Source organism: Populus trichocarpa, chromosome 1 (genome assembly GCF_000002775.5).
Source record: "Populus trichocarpa isolate Nisqually-1 chromosome 1, P.trichocarpa_v4.1, whole genome shotgun sequence".
Classification (NCBI taxonomy): Eukaryota; Viridiplantae; Streptophyta; class Magnoliopsida; order Malpighiales; family Salicaceae; genus Populus; species Populus trichocarpa.
Window position 1 is genome coordinate 24,844,442 of NC_037285.2, and position 20,187 is coordinate 24,864,628.

At 35.0% G+C, this 20,187-nt stretch overlaps 2 protein-coding genes across 4 annotated transcripts; one reads left to right on the plus strand and one right to left on the minus strand.

Annotated features, from left to right (window-relative positions):
- Positions 1–8,019: 8,019 nt before the first annotated feature.
- On the plus strand, positions 8,020–10,014 carry LOC112328938 (uncharacterized). Its single transcript, XM_024610411.2, has 2 exons — positions 8,020–8,696; positions 9,870–10,014. The coding sequence occupies exons 1-2, from the start codon at positions 8,020–8,022 to the stop codon at positions 10,012–10,014; spliced, it is 822 nt and encodes a 273-aa protein (XP_024466179.2).
- Positions 10,015–14,633: 4,619 nt separating this feature from the next.
- Positions 14,634–18,672, minus strand: LOC18094987 (uncharacterized). Of its 3 annotated transcripts, none has more exons than XM_024590405.2 (4): positions 18,140–18,672; positions 17,473–18,000; positions 15,237–16,216; positions 14,634–14,793 (listed from the first exon to the last, which is right to left on the minus strand). In XM_024590405.2, the coding sequence occupies exons 1-4, from the start codon at positions 18,512–18,514 to the stop codon at positions 14,787–14,789; spliced, it is 1,890 nt and encodes a 629-aa protein (XP_024446173.2). In that variant the 5' UTR covers positions 18,515–18,672; the 3' UTR covers positions 14,634–14,786. The 3 variants fall into 3 exon arrangements, with proteins under 3 accessions (XP_024446173.2, XP_024446167.2, XP_006369460.2); XM_024590399.2 differs by having other exon boundaries at positions 17,473–18,016; positions 18,114–18,672; XM_006369398.3 differs by lacking the exon at positions 14,634–14,793 and having other exon boundaries at positions 14,845–16,216; positions 17,473–18,016; positions 18,114–18,671.
- Positions 18,673–20,187: the final 1,515 nt, after the last annotated feature.

The window sequence follows — 20,187 nt, forward strand, 5'->3', positions numbered from 1 at the left end:
GAAACCACAATGTAATCAGAATTTGAATTTCTGATGTATAATGTTGATTCACTCAAAATTTTCTTAGAGTCATGTTTGAGTAAATGTTCATCAATCCTGCTATACCAGGCTCTTGGAGCCTATTTCAATCCATATAAAGCTTTCTTCAATAAGGAAACCTTTTCTTCTTCACCTCCAACAACAAATCCTTTATGTTGTTCCACGAAAATCTCCTTCTGCGGATAGCCATTTAAAAATGCAGACTTCACATCAAGTTGAAATATTTTCCAGCCTTTTTGAGCTGCAACTGTTAGTAGCATTCTAATGGTGTCTAGTCGTGCCACTAGTGCAAAGGTCTCTGAAAAATCTACACCAAAAATCTATGCATAACCTTTAACTACCATTATGGCTTTGTGTTTGTTGATGGTGCCATTTGCATTCAGTTTTGTTTTGTAAACCCATTTTACACCAATAGGTTTTTAGTGTTTCGGCATGTCCACCAATTCCCATATTTGATTCTTCTCAATCATCCTCAGCTCTTCTTTCATTGCATCAATCCATTTTACACCAATAGGTTTTCAGTGTTTCGGTATGTCCACCAATTTCCATGTTTGATTCTTCTCAATCATCCTCAGCTCTTCTTTCATTGCATCAATCCATTTTGGATTGTTTTTTGCCTCTTTAAATTCTGCAAGCTCCAACACAGCTACGTTGCAGCTTTGATAAATGTCATCAAGCAATATAGTTCCTCTGACTGGTGCTTCATCAACATAATCACCAAGATCTTGCACAATCTCCTTACTTGCACTTCTTTCTACATCTTTGAAGTTCGACTTTTCGGTTTCAATGAACTTGATGTCTTTGCTAACTATCACCTTTTTTTATTTGAGATTGAAAAACTCTATAGCCTTTTGTAACATTGATATAACCGATAAAAATATTAGCTTCAGCCTTTCTATCAAGTTATCTTTTTTCACCTGAGGAACATAAGTGAAACATAAGCATCCAGAAATCTTTAAATTCTGGAGTGAGGGTTTATAACCGTGCCAAGCTTCATATGAAATCTTGTTTTGTAATGCTTTTATTGGCAGCCTATTCAACAAGAAAATTACAGTGTTCACAGCCTCTGCCCAAAACTTTTTGGGTAAATCTTTCTCAAATAATAGACACCTTACCATCTCCATGATTGTTCTATTTTTTAGTTCACTTACACCATTTTGTTGAGGAGTGTAAGGTGTAGTATATCGATGTTCAATCCCTACATCATGACAAAACCTGGCAAACTTGTTTGAAGTGTATTTAGTGCCATTATCAGATCTTACAACCTGAATTTTATGACCATTTTGATTTTCAATCCAGTTTTTAAACTTCAGAAAAACATTTGCTACCTCAGTCTTAAACTTTAGGAAATAGACCCAACACATTCTTGTATAATCATCAATGAAAGCAATATAATACCTGCTTCCATTTAAAGATATTGTCTTCAAAGGTCCAGCAACATTAGTATGAATAAGCTGAAGCTTTTCTATTGCTCTCCAAACCTTGTTTAGAGGAAATGAAAGTATGTTCTGCTTGCCATATTGACAAGAGGTACAAACTAAGATTTCTTCTTCCAGGTTTGGCATTCCTTGGACCATCTTTTTTTTCTGCATATGCACCAACGTCGCTTGATTGAAATGCCTCAGCCTCTTGTGCCACAATTCTATCTGATTTGTTGTGTTTGAAAAGGCAACTGACTCCTCTTCCATCCAGTCTAGTGAAAAGCTTTTTCCTTTCATCTTTATAGTGAATATTTCTAATCAGGATCATAAATTAAGTAATGTTTATCTTTAAACACAACTGAGGATCCTTTTTCAAGAAGCTGGCCTACACTTAACATATTCTGGTCAATTTCAGGTACAAAACAAACATCTGAAATGTGTTTTATACCTGAATTTCCTTCAATAGCAATTGTTCCTTTCCCTTTGACAGGAATATATTCACCATTGGCAATTATGACTTTAGAGACACTTGATTTGTCAAGTTGCTTGAATAGATTTTCATCAATCGTCATGTGATTTGTGCAACCACTATCTATAAACCAGCAATCACTTGCATGTTTGCTAGCAAAGCAAGTGGCCACAAACAGCTGCTCCTCCTATTGTTGATCAGCAACTTGAGCTTCACCTTCTTGCTGATTAGTTCTGCTTTTGCAAATCTTTTCCTTGTGTCCCGATTGATTACATTTTCTGCATCTAACATCAGGTCTCCATCAACAATATTTTTGTCAGTGATTTGTTTTCTTACAGTGTTGACAAGGAAGAAAGTTTCCAATTCTTTTATTGCTGCTATCGGCTCCTTTATATTTCTTGTTCTTTACACCTTTGTCTCCTTCCTAAACTTGCATTTTAGCTTGAAAAGCTCCTTCCATGGACTCCTCTTGCCTTATTGTTCTTCTTTGTTCTTGTACCTGTAAAGCATTGAGCAATTCTGCCAAAAAAAAATTGACAGATCTTTAGATTCTTCTAATGAAGATATTTTTTACTCAAACCTTTCAGGTAAAGTCACAAGAATTGTTTTCAACAACTCTTTTATCAGGAAGGTCTTACCCCAATTATCTTACTTTGTTGACTATGGAAAGTAATCTGTTAGAGAAATCTCTTATTGTTTTTTATTCCTTCATCTTCTGCATCTCAAACTCCCTTCTCAAATTTAAAACCTGCATCTAAATTGTTCTCTCATTTCCATGGAATTCCTCTTTAAGATAATTCCATATTTGTTTGGTCGTATCAATTGCAATGATTCTTAGAAATATTGTTTCAGAAACAGGAGAGTAAAGATATGTTTTAGCTTTGAACTTCTTGGCTCTTTCCTCACGATGATTTTTTATTTGAGCTAGAGTAGGATCTGCAAGAAATGGTTGTGGATCATGTTCTTGTTCTACAACATCCCAAAAATCACAAGTTTGTAACTATGTTTTCATTCTTACAGCCTACATCTGATAGTTTTCACTAGTAAATACTGGTGGTGATACAAGAGAATAAATGTTTGATACCATTGAAAAATGATAGGAGGTTTAGGTGTTTGTATTTTTGGTGGAAAAGGGTTCCTCACAGATTACTCTCTTCACTCAAACTGGTCCCTTAAAATCAATTATGCTCTGATACCAATATGTTGTTTTTGACAGTATAGAGACACTAAAGAACAGAGTAAAACCAACAATATAGTATAGTTGTTATTGTGACTGAAATATACCTTCTTTTATTGATTGAATCCCTCTTTTATACAAGAGTTCTGATAACAAATTTCAGAAAAATAATGACAAGATTTTAACAGAAAAGGAGTTGTTCTATAGCATCTATTTGTAACTAACTTCCTAACTTATTGGAGATAATCTTGACTCAATCTTTTCAGCATTGAAGACCACTTCTTCAACAGCAAATGAGGCAACCATCAATAAGGAACAAACTATGAGAGGTGATCAGAGTCCAACAATTATGGTTTCGATAAAGGTTTGATCAGCTCAAGAATATTTGCTGCTTTGAATTCTATGGTATGACTTTCTTGAATGTGTAATTTCAGGGTTTAAAGAAGAGAATAGATGAGTAGTTTTATGGTCAACTTGAGAAGTTTTAACCGCGGGAGCTGGAAAAAAAAGCCTCATACGGGTTATTGCTACCTAATTTTTTATCCATGTTTTTGATAAATTTTCAGAAAAAACCAAAAATAGCAAAAAAGCAATGAAAACCCCCAAAAAATGCATTTTGATATATTTGCATCATTTTTAGCATTTTCAACGTCATCTCAAAAGAATTTAAATTTTTAAAGGTATTTTGAACCCGTTTAACTTTTAACGCGTAAATTTTACAGTTACTGATTTTCATTGTTGAGTTGACGTTGATATTGATTGTTTTCAAAAAAAAATTCAAAAATCAAAAAAATCAAAATTTACAAGGGACCAAATATGAAAAAAAAAATTGAGGGACCAATTTGTTTTTTAGTTGCTTGTTAGTTGCTTGGGACCAAGCATTAAAAATAACAAATTTTATTACCTATAAATGGAGAAAAATTTACCGCGGGGGGGGGGGGGGTTCAAGAAAGAGGAGGAACAGTAGAGAGCAAAGAAAAAAAGGAAAAACCCACAAAGAACCCTTAACCTAAAGCCCTTTCTCCTGCGACCGCCACCCTTGGAGACCAAAAAAGAGGCTGCCCCCTACCTTTGCAAAAGGAGGAGCAGCTGGCCACCCTTCCTCTCTCGGGGAACTAAAACCAGAGAAACCCCTGGCTGAAGGGGGTTTTGATTTTCGGTTTCTTCTCCCTTCAGCCGGGCAAGTCTTCCTCTCCCTCACCTAAAAAGCCAACACTCCCTCATCCGAGCTGCCACTCCAAGCCGCAGCCCCCTCCTCTCTTTTGGGCAAAAACATTGAGCAGGCCGCCACACCCCCATTTACCAAAAAACGAGAGAAACCCCACACAAATACACAGAGAGGCCGCTTCCGCCTTTGGCAGCTGGTTCTCTCCCAAACCGACACAAACCACAGCAGCCGCCGTTCTCCCTCTTGAAGCAAAAAGGAGACGCAGCCCCCCTCCCCCCCCCTCATTTTTGAAGACGCAGCTGCTGTCCCCGGGGTCCTTGGTTTTTGCTCTCCCAGAACCAGAGAGCCAAGGACCCCCGGCCATTTCAGATCCTCCATTCCCCCGTCTCAGCCGACTGAAACCTCCCAACCGGGAATGCCATCTATTCCCTCATCAACAGACTTTCAGACCCTCTCTCGGCCAAGCACCATCAACCGGCCAGCAGCAGCATCATCCCTTCTCCAGCAGCTCATTACAGAGACAATGAGGAAATGAGAAGGGAGGCCAAAGGATAGTAAAGAAGGGGGAGAGAACCAAAACTTGGATGGGCGCCGATCTCGCAAGTCACAACCATGGCAGCGGCGGACGACACCGCCGTTGTAGAAATGAAATGGGAGGAGGGAAGTTGCCGATCCAGTCATCCACACGCCTGGTCCGTTGGCGGCTGCAACGCCCGGCTCCAGAGTTGGCAGACCTGAAGGAAGAGAAGCCGATCTGAAAACAAAGAAAGAAAAAATAAAAACCACTGCTTGTTGCGTTTTTTTGACTTTGCAGGTGACGTTACCTCCCACCGCCAGTGCAGAAAGGGAGAGGAGGAGAAAACGTCCCAGATCGCCCTGCCTCTTGGGTTTTTCCTGCGGCGGTGCGTGAACCCACGCGCCGCCAGTGTCGGCCGCGCGTGGAGAAGACGCGTCGCACTGTTCCTGCAGACCTGGAACTCTTCCTCTGTAATTCCTAGATTTTTAGGGGTTTTTTTTTTTTAATTTTTACATGATAGGATATGTATTTAAATTACTTTTTTTTTAATTTATGTTATGTTGTAAATGTGTGACCATGAGTAAAAGATAATGAAATTATAAAATCGAAAAGACAAAAGAAAGTGATTAATTTGAATATGATTGAATATCGCCAGGATAAATAAAATCATGTTGTACTCTTGTAAAAAATATAAGAACATATTTCTATATTTATTGTGGGATTTAATAAATAATTTATTAAAGCTTTAAAAATTTGATTAATATTTTAAATTTTAAGTTCTGTTTGTTTGTAGGAAAGTTGTTTTTTTTTAAGATGAATTTTATAAAAAGTGAATTTCAGGAAAGTATTTTTTGATATTTGGTACTGTTATGAAAAATGAACTGGAAAATACTTTTCATTGTTTGGTTTGGTTATGTTATGAAAAATAAACTGGAAAATAATTTATTAATAAATTAATTTTTTTTCAAGTTTATCTAATATATATAAAATATTTAATATAAAATATTTAAGACCATAACATTCAATTTCTCAATGATAAAATCGTTTTGAAAATTATACATTTCATAAGTTCTCAACGATAAATAGACATTGCGCAATGAAATCCATATAATTACCGGCATAGTCACACAAATTTATCCATATATAACAAATTTAATCAAACACTAATCATAAATTAATCAAAGCAAAATAAAACACAAATTTATGTTTATTAGGATTCTGTTATAATTTTGTTGTTCTCATCTCATTCTCCCATTCCCCTCATCACCCTATCAGTTTCTATAATTCCCTATTTTCCCTGTTATATTCATTCCCTATTTTTCCTATTATAACCGGTTTGTATAATTCTCCATTAACATTCCCTAATTGCACTGTTCTCATTCCCCTCCCATTCCCCATTTCCCCTGTTATTCATTCCCCCATTTTCCCTGTTATAACCGGTTTGTATAATTCCCCAATTGCTGTGTTTCCATTCCCCTCTCATTCCCCTCTCCTCTCGGTTCCAGTTCCCCCAATTCCCCTCCCCCGGTTCTAGTTTCCCCAATTCCCCTGTTCTCTCTCCTTCTCGGTTTCTCTCATTCCCCCATTCCACTGTTCCCTCTCACTCTCGGTTTCTCCTCCTCTCTCCCCCTGCTACTTGCTCTGGTAACGCTGTGACTTGACAAAAAAAAAGAGCAAGGGTTGACAGAAAGTATATGGTGGCCGGATTCGGGGACAAGGAGGGGCTGCTTCACAGTAAAGTTCACAGAAATCTCCCCCCTGTTTTGCCTCTCTGTGTTAACAGAAATCGATCGCCCCCCCCCCCGTTTTGGCCTCTCTCTGTTCACAGAAATCGATCGCCCCCCCTCACCGTTTTGCCTCTCAATGTTAACAGAAATGGCCCTCCCCGTTTTGCCTCTCACTGTTCACAGAAATCGCCCCACCCCACCGTTTTGCCTCTCTCTGTTCACAGTTATCTCCCCCCCCCCCCCCCCGGTTTTGTCTCTCTGTTTGGTTAGAAATTCCCCCCTGTTTGGTTAGATGCTTTGAGCTGCCGATTGTGATTCATGAAGAAGAAAACAGTCATGGAAAAAATGTGTGTTTTTTGGGTTGCTTGATTAGTTTTAATTGTGGAATGTGATGAGATAAGATGAAGAGTTATGGAAATGTTATGGAAAAAATATGACAGTAGCAGATTTATCAAGAATATCAAAGAATTTATGCCATTATTTTTACAGATCTACGAAGAAAAAGATAAAAACATAAAGGAAAAAAAATACCTGAAATTAATTGGTCCAGAAAAATGCTCTTGTTCCTACTCAGCTTCCAATTGATTTTGAAGAAAAAGAGACTGTGTATGAGAAAATGAAAGGAGTTGAAAAAAAAAGGAAAGTGTTTTCCTTTCTTTAACATAAGGAAAACACTTTCCTTTGCTAATGTTGCTTTTTTTAGTTTGACTGGAATTCAGTTTCCTTTAACTACTTTTCCATATTGTTGCCAAACATGGGAAAACAAGGAAAGTGAATTCTAGGAATTCACTTTCCTGTAAACAAACACGCTTTTAAAATCACATCAAACCTCAAAGCAGCTTACCTCGGTAGGGTGCGCTAGGGGTGCTAATATCTTCCCTAGCCACAACCAGTCCCTTACCCTCGAATCTCTAACAACGACCAGTATATCCGGGTGTTCTAGTAACTCTCAATCAAATACTAGGTAGCGACTCCCAAGAACCAAATCAAACAAAGATAACAAAAAATCACTAGTCGACGCCGCCTGGGGGACGTGCGACACAGGTTGTCATATGTAACAGTGAAAGAATGAGAGAGAGAGATGGAAGGCAGCAACAGGAATGGTGAAGGGTCAGTGGAGTGTAGAAGTTGTTAATAATGAGAAATATTAAATTGGTAGATACTATCAGGACTGTTGAAACTGTCAAAGACTGTTTTTTCTGTTATGATTTTTCTACAATAATAAAGAGTTGCCCTAGTCTCTAAGAACTTGTTAATCTGTTAGTTTGTTAACAGATCATGGCATGATATGTTGCTATAAGTTAGCATTTCAGTTTCTTTTGTTTCTATATATTTGTAAAGATTGTTATGAACAATAAGCAATCTATTCCTTTCATTCTAAATAAAATAGTAGTAATAATTTGTTGGTTTAATTTTCTTGTACTTTCTTTCTTCACTTAAACACTCAAACACTTAAAACACTTTCAATTGGTATTAGAGCAATTTTCTTGAGGGACTTGTAATGGAGGTTGAAGCAAGTTTTTCTCATATTTCTTCTCCTATCTTTGATAGAGAAAACTATCAACTCTGGGCAGTGAGAATGAAGACTTATTTGGAGGCTTTAGATCTTTGGGAAGCAATTGAAAAGGATTATGATGTTCCTCCATTACCGAATAATCCAACTATGGCCCAGATCAAGAGTCACAAAGAAAGGAAAACCAAGCAATCAAAAGCAAAAGTATGTCTATTTGCTGCTATTTCAACAACCATTTTCACAAGAAACATGTCTCTTAAATCAGCAAAAGATGTTTGGGATTATCTGAAGAAGGAATATGTAGGAGATGAAAAAATTCGTGGAATGCAAAACCTAAACTTGAAACAAGAGTTTGAGCTACAAAGAATGAAAGAATCCGAGACCATAAAGGAATACTCAGATAGGTTGCTTGGAATAGTTAACAGAGTCAAGTTGCTGGGAATATCATTTACAGACTTTAGAATTATTGAAAAAAATCTGGTTACAGTACCAGAAAAATATAAAGCTTTAATTACTACATTGGAGAATACAAAAGATTTGTCAAAGATTACATTGGCAGAACTTTTAAATGCCTTACAAGCTCAGGAGAAAAGAAGACTTATGAGGCAAGACCATGTTATAGAAGGTGCTTTACAAGCCAAGTATCCAGATTCTGATAAGAAGAAGTTCTTTAGAAAAAAAAAATTAGGCTTCAAGCAGCAGTAAGACTACTACCAGTCAATTTCATAACTAAGGAAAATTTCTTAAAAGAAATTTTTCACCATGTCAACACTGCAACAAGATGGGTCATCCACCATTCAAGCGCTGGAAGAGACTTAATGCAAGGTGTAGCAAATGTAACCAACTTGGACATGAAGCAATTATCTACAGGACAAAACCTTAGAAACAAGAAGAAGATGCTCAAGTCGCTAGTCAAGATGATGAAGATCAGATGTTTGTAGCCACGTGTTTTTCAGTTCAAACCTCTTCAGATCACTAGCTAAATCTTGCTATATATTTGATGATGTTGGATAAAAAATATTGCAAGCCAAGATGAAAGGCAAAAGTTTCTCATTTCTACCATTTGAGGAGGAGCACACAACTTTTTCAACAAAGCTAAATGACATAGAAGTATGGCATAAGAGGTTGGGACACTGTTATCAACAATGGATGCTCAGTATAAAGAAGTATGATGTTGTAAAAGGTGTGCCTTCATTCACATATCATTTACCAAATTATAATGCTTGTCCGTTTGGTAAGCAAAGCAGGAAACCATTTCCAAAATCAACTTGGAGGTCTACACGGAAACTCAATTAATTCATACTAATGTTACTGTTCATCTAAACACACCTTCACTAAAAGGTAGTCGATATTGCATTCTCTTTATTGATGATTTCACTAGAATGTGTTGGATTTTTTTTTATGAAATATAAGTCAGAAGTAACTGGGATGTTTTGGAGATTCAAGAAGAAGGTTAAAAATCAAAGCAACTGCAGAATTCAAACCATTCGTTCAGACAATGGTAAAGAATATACTTCATCATAATTCAATCTCTACTGTGAAGATGTTGGCATTGAACATCAACTCATTGCTCCTTACACTCCAGAACATAATGGAGTTGGTGAGAGAAGAAACATATATATAATAGAGATGGTTAGATGCATGCTACATGAAAAGAATTTGCTAGAGATGTTTTGGGCAGAAACAGCTAACACAGTTGTTTTTCTTCAAAACCGACTTCCAATAAAATTGTTGGAAGAAAAGACACCTTTTGAAGTTTGGTATAATTACAAACCTTCACTAAGCTTTCTTAAAATCTTTGGCAATATATGTTTTGTTCATGTTCCACATATCAATAGGGACAAGCTTGACAAGAAGGCTATGCTAGGTATCTTTGTTGGCTATAGTACTGTTTCTAAAGCCTGCAGAGTCTATCATCCTCAGACTCAGAAGATGGCCATTACCAGGGATATTCATTTCCATGAAGAAGAACAATGGGACTAAGGAGACTCACAAATAAATAAGCTGCTTGAAGATAAAATCAAACCTCAATTGCAGGATGAATCAATTGATGATTCACCAATCAGAGGCACCAGATCTCTTGAAGACATTTACCAAAGGAGTAATGTAGCAGTCTGTGAACCAGAATGCTATGAAGAAGCTCAGCAGAACCCAGAATGACAGAAAGCAATGCAAGAGGAGATATCTATGATTGAAAAGAACTGCACATGGGAACTAGTTGATAAACCATCAAACAAAAATATCATTTATGTGAAGTGGGTATTGAGGACCAAACTAAATGCAAATAGCACCATCAACAAATATAAAGCTACGCTAGTTGTTAAGGGGTATGCTCAGATTTATGGTATTGATTATTCTGATACATTTGCTCTTGTAGCAAAGATGGATACCATCAGATTATTGTTTGTTGTTGGTGCACATAAGAACTAGAAAGTATACCAGTTAGATGTTAAATCAGCCTTCTTAAATGGCATTCTGCAAGAATAAATTTATGTTGAACAGTCAGCTGGGTTTGTAATTCAAGGAAAGAAGATAAAGTTTATCTGCTAAATAAGGTTCTCTATGGGTTGAAGCAAGCACTTAGAGCCTGGTATGGCAAAATTGATGACTATTTGATAGGTTCTGGCTTTCAAAAAAGCTTATCTGAAGCAACTATCTATGTAAAGAAGATTAACAATGATGTTCTCATAATATCACTCTATGTTGATGATCTTTTAGTGACAGGAAGTAATATACAGCAGGTTGGAGAATTCAAGCAGAAAATGATGCAAGTGTTTGAAATGACCGATATTGGTCTCATGAGATTTTTTCTAGAAATGGGAATCATGCAAAGTAAAGAAGAAATATTCATCTGCCAGAAGAAATATGCTAAGGAAATCCTAAAGAAATTTCATATAGAATACTGCAAACCAACAACCACACCCATGAATCAAAAAGACAAATTCAACAAAGAAGATGGAACTACTAGAGTTGATGAAGAGAAATTCAGAAGCTTGATTGGTTGTTTGTTGTATTTAACAGCAACCATACCTGATATACTTAACGCAACGAGCCTTTTATCTCTTTTTATGCATTGTCCACATGAAATACATATAAGAGCAGCCAAAAGAATTCTGAGATACATCAAAGGGACATACAGTTTTGGTGTTAAATTTTTAAAGTATCAAGAGTTAAGATTGCATGGTTTCTCTTATAGTGATTGTGGTGGATTCATTGATGACATGAAAAGCACTTCTGGATTCTGTTTCAATCTAGGATCAATAATATTTTCGTGGTCATCCAACAAACAATTGTAGCACAATTTACTGCAGAGGCAGAGTTCATTGCAGCCACAACAACAGTAAATCAAGCATTATGGCTTCAGAAGATTCTGTGTGATTCGCACATGGAGGAAAAAGAAGCAACAAAGATCTCAATTGATAATCAAGCAACCATTGAAATCTCTCATAATCCGGTGTTTTATGGAAAAACAAAACACTTTAACATTAAACTTTATTTTTTACGTGAGGTACAGAGAAATGGTGATGTTAAGTTGATTTATTGCAACTCTGAAGATCAATTTGCTGATTTGTTTACTAAAGCACTTCCAGTAAGCATATTTGAGTTTCTAAAACAAATGATAGGAGTCTGCAGCTCTTAAAGCAAGGAGGAGTGTTAAAGTTTGCTTCAATTTACTGTCAAAGACTCTGTTTTTTCTGTTATAATTTCTCTACAATAATAAATAGTTGTCCTAGTCTCTAAGAGCTTGTTAATCTGTTAGTTTGTTAACAAATCATGGCATGATATGTTGCTATAAGTTACCATTTCAGTTTCTTTTGTTTCTATATATTTGTAAAGATTGTTATGAACGATAAGCAATCCATTCCTTTCATTCTAAATAAAACAGTAATAATAATTTGCTAATTTAATTCTCTTCTACTTTCTTTCTTCACTTAAACACTCAAACACTTAAAACACTTTCAAGGATATTTTTGCATAAATAGATATAGAAGTTGGTTAGGCAGCCAACAAAAACACTTGGACAAATTAACATGAAAAAGGCAAGTTACCTCTTATCTTTAATATTCATGTATAGATTAATGAATATATATATATATATATATATATATATATATATATATATATATATATAAAGATAAAGTCAATAATATAAAAATATTTTGTAAAAAAATTATAAAATTATTATAATTATAATATTTCTATTGCATCAAAGTATTGTTCCTAAAATGTTCATAATCAATACTCTCTTATATACTGGGCATTCATTAGAGTCGTAAACACGAATATATATAATGTTCTTTTCTTTATGAAATGAAGCAGTTGTTCTCATAAGCTGAGGTGTAAGGAATACCTAGAACTAATATGTATGTACTTGTCATATGACATGTATATTGAACTGAACCGTATGATAATTTCGTATGGAGAGATCACTTATATCTATGGAAAGGCTCACATGATGGTAGTATAAGTGATCTTTAGATTTGAGATCACTAAGTCGTCTTATATAGAGAATATTATGCTTTGATCAAGTTACATGTTATCTTAATGGAGATAACGAAAGGACTGACATTAAGTATAACATAAACTATATGAAAGTACTTGAGTGATCAAGAGATAATTCATCACCCTAGGTGAATTAGGAAAAATGTTTCATTTGTTCTTAAATAGTATTGACTGAGAAATCCTTGGACAAGGTAGAATGAGATTTAAAAAGAGTTTCAAATCTTATTCAAACAATCAATGACTATTATGTAGCGAACAAACATGATTTGACATGATAGACATACTACATGCTTTAATGTTAAATCAAACATTATTGATTAAATGATATTAATTACCCTGAAAAACTGGTCAATAAAAGGTTAAGTCAAACTACCAATGACTTTTCTAATATTTGGGATCATGACACGTTGTTAAACGATGTACTTGATCTTCAAATATAAATTAATTAATTGTTAATAAATTAATTTATTTAATTTTATTTAATTAAAATTAAAATTTATATTTTGGTCTACATATTAAAAACATGATGGGTCACACACATTAAGAACCATTAATCATAAATTAAACTGAGATAATTTAATTAAGTATGACTTGATTAAAATATATTTTAGAAATTAAGGACTAGAATATAATTAACACATGGATTATATTTCTAGACCTAGAAAAATCAAGTAAGGACTTGATTAAGTTAATTTTTAAAATTATCCTGAATTAATATATGGATATCACTCAGAGGGCAATTTGATATTTTACCAATTTATAGTGTTTTTTAGATTTTTCTATAAATAATAAGTTTCGCATTTTATTTTTTAGAAATTGTTTGTTAGACAAAAAAACTATAAAAATACAGAATTAAAGCTAACACTCTAGACATAACAATCCTTCTCTCCAAAATAAGGATTTAGAAGATTTCTCACAAATAATTTATGTTGATTACTGTTAAAGGCCAGACAAATAAATGACTTATAATTTATAATAACTCAGTCTTTAAAGATTTATTTAAAACTATAAAAAATGATTCTAAATCAAACTAATAAGATTTTAAAAACTCTTCAATAAATTTTATTTTATAATTTTTACTACATGTATGATTGAGAAGTGATAGAAGTACTTGATCTATCAAACAATGTATCTGATAGATTCAAGTGTCGTTTATAAAAATAAACAATGTATCTCACGAGTGGTTATTGTTATCGTTTATAAAAATAAAAATAATAAATAATAAAAAGAAGAAGAAGAAGAAATGAAGTGTTTATGTATAATCGATTAGCTTCGCTGCCCTAATCCCTAGCTTTATTATAGGTGCCATAAAAAGTTGCCGATGATATATGTGCCAGCCTCCATCCTTTTTTAAAAACATAAAAAGGGGAATTTTAAAGTGCATGCCATTGTACCAGTTTCCGATACGCACGATACAAGATGCCAAATAAAAATATTTGTCCTATTCAATCTTGAATTTCGCGATTTATTATTACACCTATCTAGCATCTTTCCGTTATTTTATTTTTTGTACGACAATAATAATCTTTTTTGGTCATTTATCGTGATATTTGACAAGTAATTATGTGTGATTTATTGAAATCCATGTGGCACCACTTAAAATAAACTTTTTTCAAGAAACATTAAAACAACTTAATTTTATGATATTTTATAAATAATCATGTATAATAATATAAAAGTAATGTAAAATAATAATGATATGTTATGATGAAGAAATAATAATGATAATAATATTAATAGCTCGTGGTAGTGGTAATAGAAATGAAGGTGGTGGTATTTATTAATATTAATGGCAACATTTTATTTGTTTTATTTTGGTAATATTTAAATTTATTTTTAATATTTATAGATTGTTTGATGTAATAATATAAAATTTAAAAAATATATTTTTTAATATATTTTTAAACAAAAATTATTAGAATTTCAAACACAATTTTTGAACCACGGCCAAAACAAGAGTTGCAATATTAGTTTTGTTGAGTTTAGATTCAAAAGATGAGGAAGATATGTTGTCAGATGTGAAAAGGGCAAGTTGCAATCAGGACCATTCAAGTGTGGAGAGGAATGAGAAGAGGAGGCCTGCCTGGGATCATGATTGCTGGTGGGGGCATAGACATATTTTATTTGGGAAGAAGAGGGACAGCTGTTCTGCAAGCTACATACTTCATAACTCACCGTCATTCTATTCTTGGAGGTTTGGCATTCAAGGGCAGCGCCTTTGTCTTCGAAATCTGTCGGTTCTTAGAAAATGCCTACTTCCTGCAATGGAAATCGGACTCAAGTAAGAGCAGATGTAACAAACATCAGGAATGTCATCAACGTATAATTATTAGTTGAGTCATTCAAATTAAACAGAAGGCTTGATTGCCACAACATTCTTCGTTTTGTACAGTACTACACTTATTTCCCTCACTAATTATCATTAGCCCATGAATCACGAGCAAACCTATCAGTTAATCAAGGGTCAAGTCTTGTAAGATCCTCAATAAAATAGCGATTACACTCGAGTAGCGGGGGAAGTAAATGACAAGCAAAGAAGAAATGGTAGCAAAACTACCAAGTGTAAAAAGAATTAGAGCTGATACAATGTTACAGTGACTAAAAGATCAACGAATTGCTAACTGATTGGGTGATCAAACACTACTCTACACTACATACATAATATACAGAAGCCATAGCAGCCATTTATGAGTGGTGTTTACCTCCTAGACCGCTTTCTTGGCCTCTTTGCCACCTCCTTGCCGCCACTGTCCCTGCCACGCTTTCCTGAAACCCTACTCTCCTCTGCTGCCTTCTTCGATGGCCTCCCAACATTCTTCTTTGATGGACTACTCTCCTGCTTTCCTTGTTTTTTATCACTATTCTTCAACACTCTTTCTTTCCCTCTCTCTCCTTTCCCACCACTTCCTTCCATTTTTCGCTCTCCACCACTACTAGCTCCTCTATTATTATTCTTTGGTGTCTCTGCAGGAGAATTCTTCTTTATTCTCTTCAAGAAATCAACCGCACTTTTTTTCTTCTCCAATGGCAATGCCTCATTTTTCTTCTTTTCGGTTTTAGGAGTTTCAGACTTGTCAGGTGCAGCAACTTTTGTGTCAGGGCTTGTATTTTGCTTCTTGCTCGGAGAAGTAGAACCCTTCGCAAGATTCTTATTACCTCTCCTGGTACTTCTTGCACCAGTTACAGGCTTCTCTTCAGATTTCATCTTTAGCAAACCCTGCTCAACAGCAGGCGGTTTCAGATCATTAACTGGTTTGTTCTCATTGCTTTGCTGCTGCTGCTGCTCAATCTTTGGCCCTAGGCTAGAAGAGGAAGGCTTAGCCGATATTGAACTGCGTTTACGACAAACTATAATAGGGATGGAAGACTTGTGTTTAGCGAGCAATGAATCTGATCTTTCAAGTTCACGTTTGGGTTGGGAAGGAATATTTTCTGGCACCACAGTAGAATCAGATTTTTGGATATCTTTTCTCATTTCATCCATGACAAGGGATCGGATTTTGTGGGCGGTGAGTGATTCGACAGAGTGTTTGGGAAAGAAAACTAAAGCATTGTTGAAGAGAAGCAAAAGATCTCGGAAGAACAAAAGTTTTGAAGGAGAGTAGGAGCCTTGTTCTAGCTTTGCTTGTATTGCTTCCATATCCATATGCTGCCGGATCATGTCTTTATACACACCCATTTCCTGGAGTTTTAAATATATGATTATGAATTTCTGATTCTTTACTGAATTATCAATGATAGAAAAGATGACTAGCAATCACACAAACAAAGAAGCTTCGCAATTTTAATCTTATTCTTTTCAAAATTATTAAACTCAGCCTCATACTCAAATAACAAGTTGAGCAAGTTAACTTATTAGATTAAATCATTTCAAATAAAAAACAAGTTAAAACATTGAAAAAAAATTAAAAATCAAAACAGTTTTACCAAGTCAATTACCACGCAGTCAGATAAGCAGCTTAGGTTGATCAAGGTCAAATAAAATATCATTGTTTCCATTTTTATAAAATTAAAATATCATCATTTAAAAAAAAGATCGAATTCAACTGTCACCTAATTTTTTAAAGTCAGAGGCATTATTAAATGGTCTGGGCAAAATTATTGCACAAGCCAATTCATGAGAACCGAGAAAAGAACGAGCCAACTGCCTACATGAAAGCTTGGAATTGTTTTAGGCTCAATGAACCAGGCCAAGCTATAATCTTTTCTTTTAGAGGTGGGACCCAAATGGATAAGGAATTAGGATAATGTGGTGGCAGCTTATTTCACTTCAAAAAAAAGGCAAGAAAAAGTAGGAGATGATGGCTTTATCTATTATTATTAGGATTGGTGCTGATTTATTAACGAACAACCCACTGAAGGAACACGTTGCTAGAATTCAGGTTTAATCTTTGAAAAATCGTTGATATCAATGCTTAATGATCATCTAATCAATAATCTTTGGGCTAATTTTGGGGAGAGAATTGAGCTGTGTGACTGTATAAAGACGAGAGGGAAGAACAAGCGAATATATATGATTAAGGGAAACGACAAGGAAACAAAAAGGTGAAAAAAAATTATCTTTTTAATAATAATTTGTATCAGGATATTGTACACACATGCGGATTTATTGCCTGTTTAAAAATATTGTTTTTTTTTAATATTTTTATTTTAAAATATATTAAAACAATTATAAAATTTTAAAAAACTCGAGTAAATAATAATGTTAAACATGAGATTAATCCACGTGTCCTGCTTTTAGACCAATAAAAATAGCAACTTACTATTTTACAAAATTAGATTATTTAAATAAAATAATAATAATAAATATAATAAATTCAACAAATTTTTCTTAAAAAAATAAGATTGTTTAAATATATAGTAAAAACCATAAAAGAAATATTATTTATTAAAAACAAAAACAGAAAATATTAAGAGAAAAGCCCACACCGTACATACCTGGCTCTCAAGCAGGCTTTCAAAAAGAGAACCATTTCTGTGGGCCCTAATCATCTCTAAAAACCCAACCACCGGTTCAGATTTCACCGCCACCGTTTCCTCACCGCCTGTTACTGAAACCTCCTCCTTTCTCTCGCTCCCTTTCCTCTTCCTTCCCGAATTCAACGACTCACAACTCAACTGAGTCACCGAGTCGCCAAACTCGCACGACTCCTCCCCTCCACCACCACCACCCTCATCCAGCGCTTTCCGATTCGACCCGCTCACAACCGGGTCCGGTTCACCAGACCCTCCCTGAACCGGTTCGACTTCCTCTAATTTCGCCACCGCATCTTCTCCCCCACCCGAGGCAGTCGAATTCGATTCATTCACCGACCGGTCCTCCGGGTCCGACTCCTCACCTGAAACCGAACCCGGTTTCCCCGGTTCATCCTCGTTTATCAATCTATCTGCCTTCAGATCTGGTTTTTCTGTATTGCCATCTCCTTCTTGAACGCTTATCTCTCGCTCTTCCTCCAATTTTTTCACCTTCAATTGCAAAGTACTGTCAACAAATACGAATTTTTGTTTCAGATCTGAGCAAACCAAAAAACAAAGTACAAAATACAAAAAAAAAAAAAACAAAGAATATTCTTTTTTACAGGATGGAAACATCGTATCGTTGGACCTCTTGTTTCAACTCCGCAACACGGAGTTTACGAAGTTCTTCGAGCCATGGAACGCTTACAATATTATTATTAATAATATCAGTGTTAATGTTGTTTTGTTCTTCATCTTGATTATCCTCCTCCGGTGTATGGTTGTGATGGAGGTTGTTGATGGTGGTGGTATTGAATCTGCGGTTGAGGTCAAGGTATTTCTGCTGGCAAATTTGAGCAGTGGTTAAGAGATGAGGAAGGCAGGTTTTGGTTTGAAGTTCTAAAGCAACGGAATCCCAGTTCTTGAAACCATGACGCTTGACGGCACTTGCTAACAACAGCTCTTCCCACGTGCCCCATGACTGTTGGTTTTGGTGGTGAATGTCTTCTTCTTGGTTAGCCATGATTGGTTTGGTTTGGTTTTGATGGGGGAGGGAGCTGAGCTGAGCTAAGTTAGAGTTAGGTCTGCCCTACCCTTTTCTTTCCTTCTTTCGATTCTATTCTAAAATTCTGCCCATGCTCTTCACGTCCCTCCTTTTGCTTTCAAAAGTAACAAACAACTTCTAGGGCTCGTGTGTTTTTTAAATTAATAAAACAACTTCGTATTCGCGTCATTTTTCTTGGCTTATCTTTTATTTTTATTTTTATTTTTATTTTTTTAACCTAGGAATAGTAGAATATAAGAAATTTTATTTTATTAAAAAAAATTGAAAGGGGCTCTTAATTCACCGTTCTACTCTATATATTTTATATTTTATTGTGGATGAAAATAATAAATTTATTATTTTACCCTTAAAAAAAGTTTTAGGCTAATAATTAAAGGTATAATTGTCTTTGTAATGAGAGCATATAGGTATTTTTAAAATATTGATGGAGAGCATATATTTACTTTTTAGGAAAGAAAAAGGAAAGCAGAAACATACAAGAAGCAAAATCAAACTCTTGTAAATAGAATCAAGGAATGAAAGTGACAAGAAAGGGCCTGGTGATCAAATTGTGTGCTTCTAGACTACAATACATAGTGGAAGGCTATTCTTTTGAAGCTATTTGGTAAAAACTAGCTGAAAGAGCCATTCCTAAATTTTACAACCTTCTCTTCATCACTTTTACCTAGTATGGCAAAATTGAGCCTGGGTCAACTCAAGATGGCATACAATAACTTATGTATTATTCTAGTTGAACTCTTTATGATGCAAAAATAAAATACTTAAAGATGGAAAAAATAGCATTAGCGCTGGCAAACACATCTAGAAACTTGAAATCATAATTTCAAGCTCATCAAATAACTATATTGCAGACCAACAACTAAGGCTGATTCTTTACAAGCCAGAATTATTCCAATCACTCGTATTCCTAGAGAAGACAATCAACGAGCAAACCTCTTTTTTAAATTAGCAAGTTCTAATTTTGTGGAATTTCTTGTCAATGCTTGGGTAGAAGTCTTAGAGAACCTAATATTGGTAAAGATGATCGGGTAGTTGCTCTCATCAATATAATAAAAGGATCCCTATTAGAAATTATTTGTAGATAAAAGAGCTACCCTCAAACAGAAATGAAGGCATTCACTTGATAGGGCAAGCATCAGGATATTATATAATTAACAACGTCTTATCAGAAGATTTATCTCGGCCTATTACTGAAATGTTTGTCCTAGAGGAGAGCTCTTATATTTTACAAAAAATACATGAAAGCATATGTGGTCTACAAACAGGCTCTATAGCTCTTGCATCTCAAACAACACGGGTAAAATTTTATTTGCCAACCATACTCCAGGATGTCATGAGCCTAATAAATAGGTATAACAAGTGTCAGAGATTTACTTCAATTCCTCGATAACCATCTGCATAAATGATAGTTATAACTTCCCCTTAGCCATTTACACAATAGGAAATGAACATTCTAGGTCCATTCCCTAAGGCCACCAGCATGAGACAATTTGTCCTAGTAATCGCGACTATTTTACTAAGTAAGTTAAAGCAGAAGCTCTAGCAAAGATAACCACCAAAAAAATGTTTTCTTTCTTTTAGAAAAATATAATATGTCGCTTTGGGCTACCTAGAATTTTGATCACTAATAA

Bases quoted from the DNA above. Each gene is read 5' to 3' on its own strand.
- LOC112328938 (XM_024610411.2), top strand. From the start codon at position 8,020: ATGGAGGTTGAAGCAAGTTTTTCTCATATTTCTTCTCCTATCTTTGAT. The intron at 8,697-9,869 runs GTTCTTTAGAAA...ACATATCAATAG, and splicing joins CCAGATTCTGATAAGAAGAA to GGACAAGCTTGACAAGAAGG.
- LOC18094987 (XM_024590399.2), bottom strand. From the start codon at position 18,514: ATGGCTAACCAAGAAGAAGACATTCACCACCAAAACCAACAGTCATGG. The intron at 18,017-18,113 runs GTAAAAAAGAAT...ATTTGTTGACAG, and splicing joins CGATACGATGTTTCCATCCT to TACTTTGCAATTGAAGGTGA. The intron at 16,217-17,472 runs GTATGTACGGTG...TTAAAACTCCAG, and splicing joins AAAGCCTGCTTGAGAGCCAG to GAAATGGGTGTGTATAAAGA.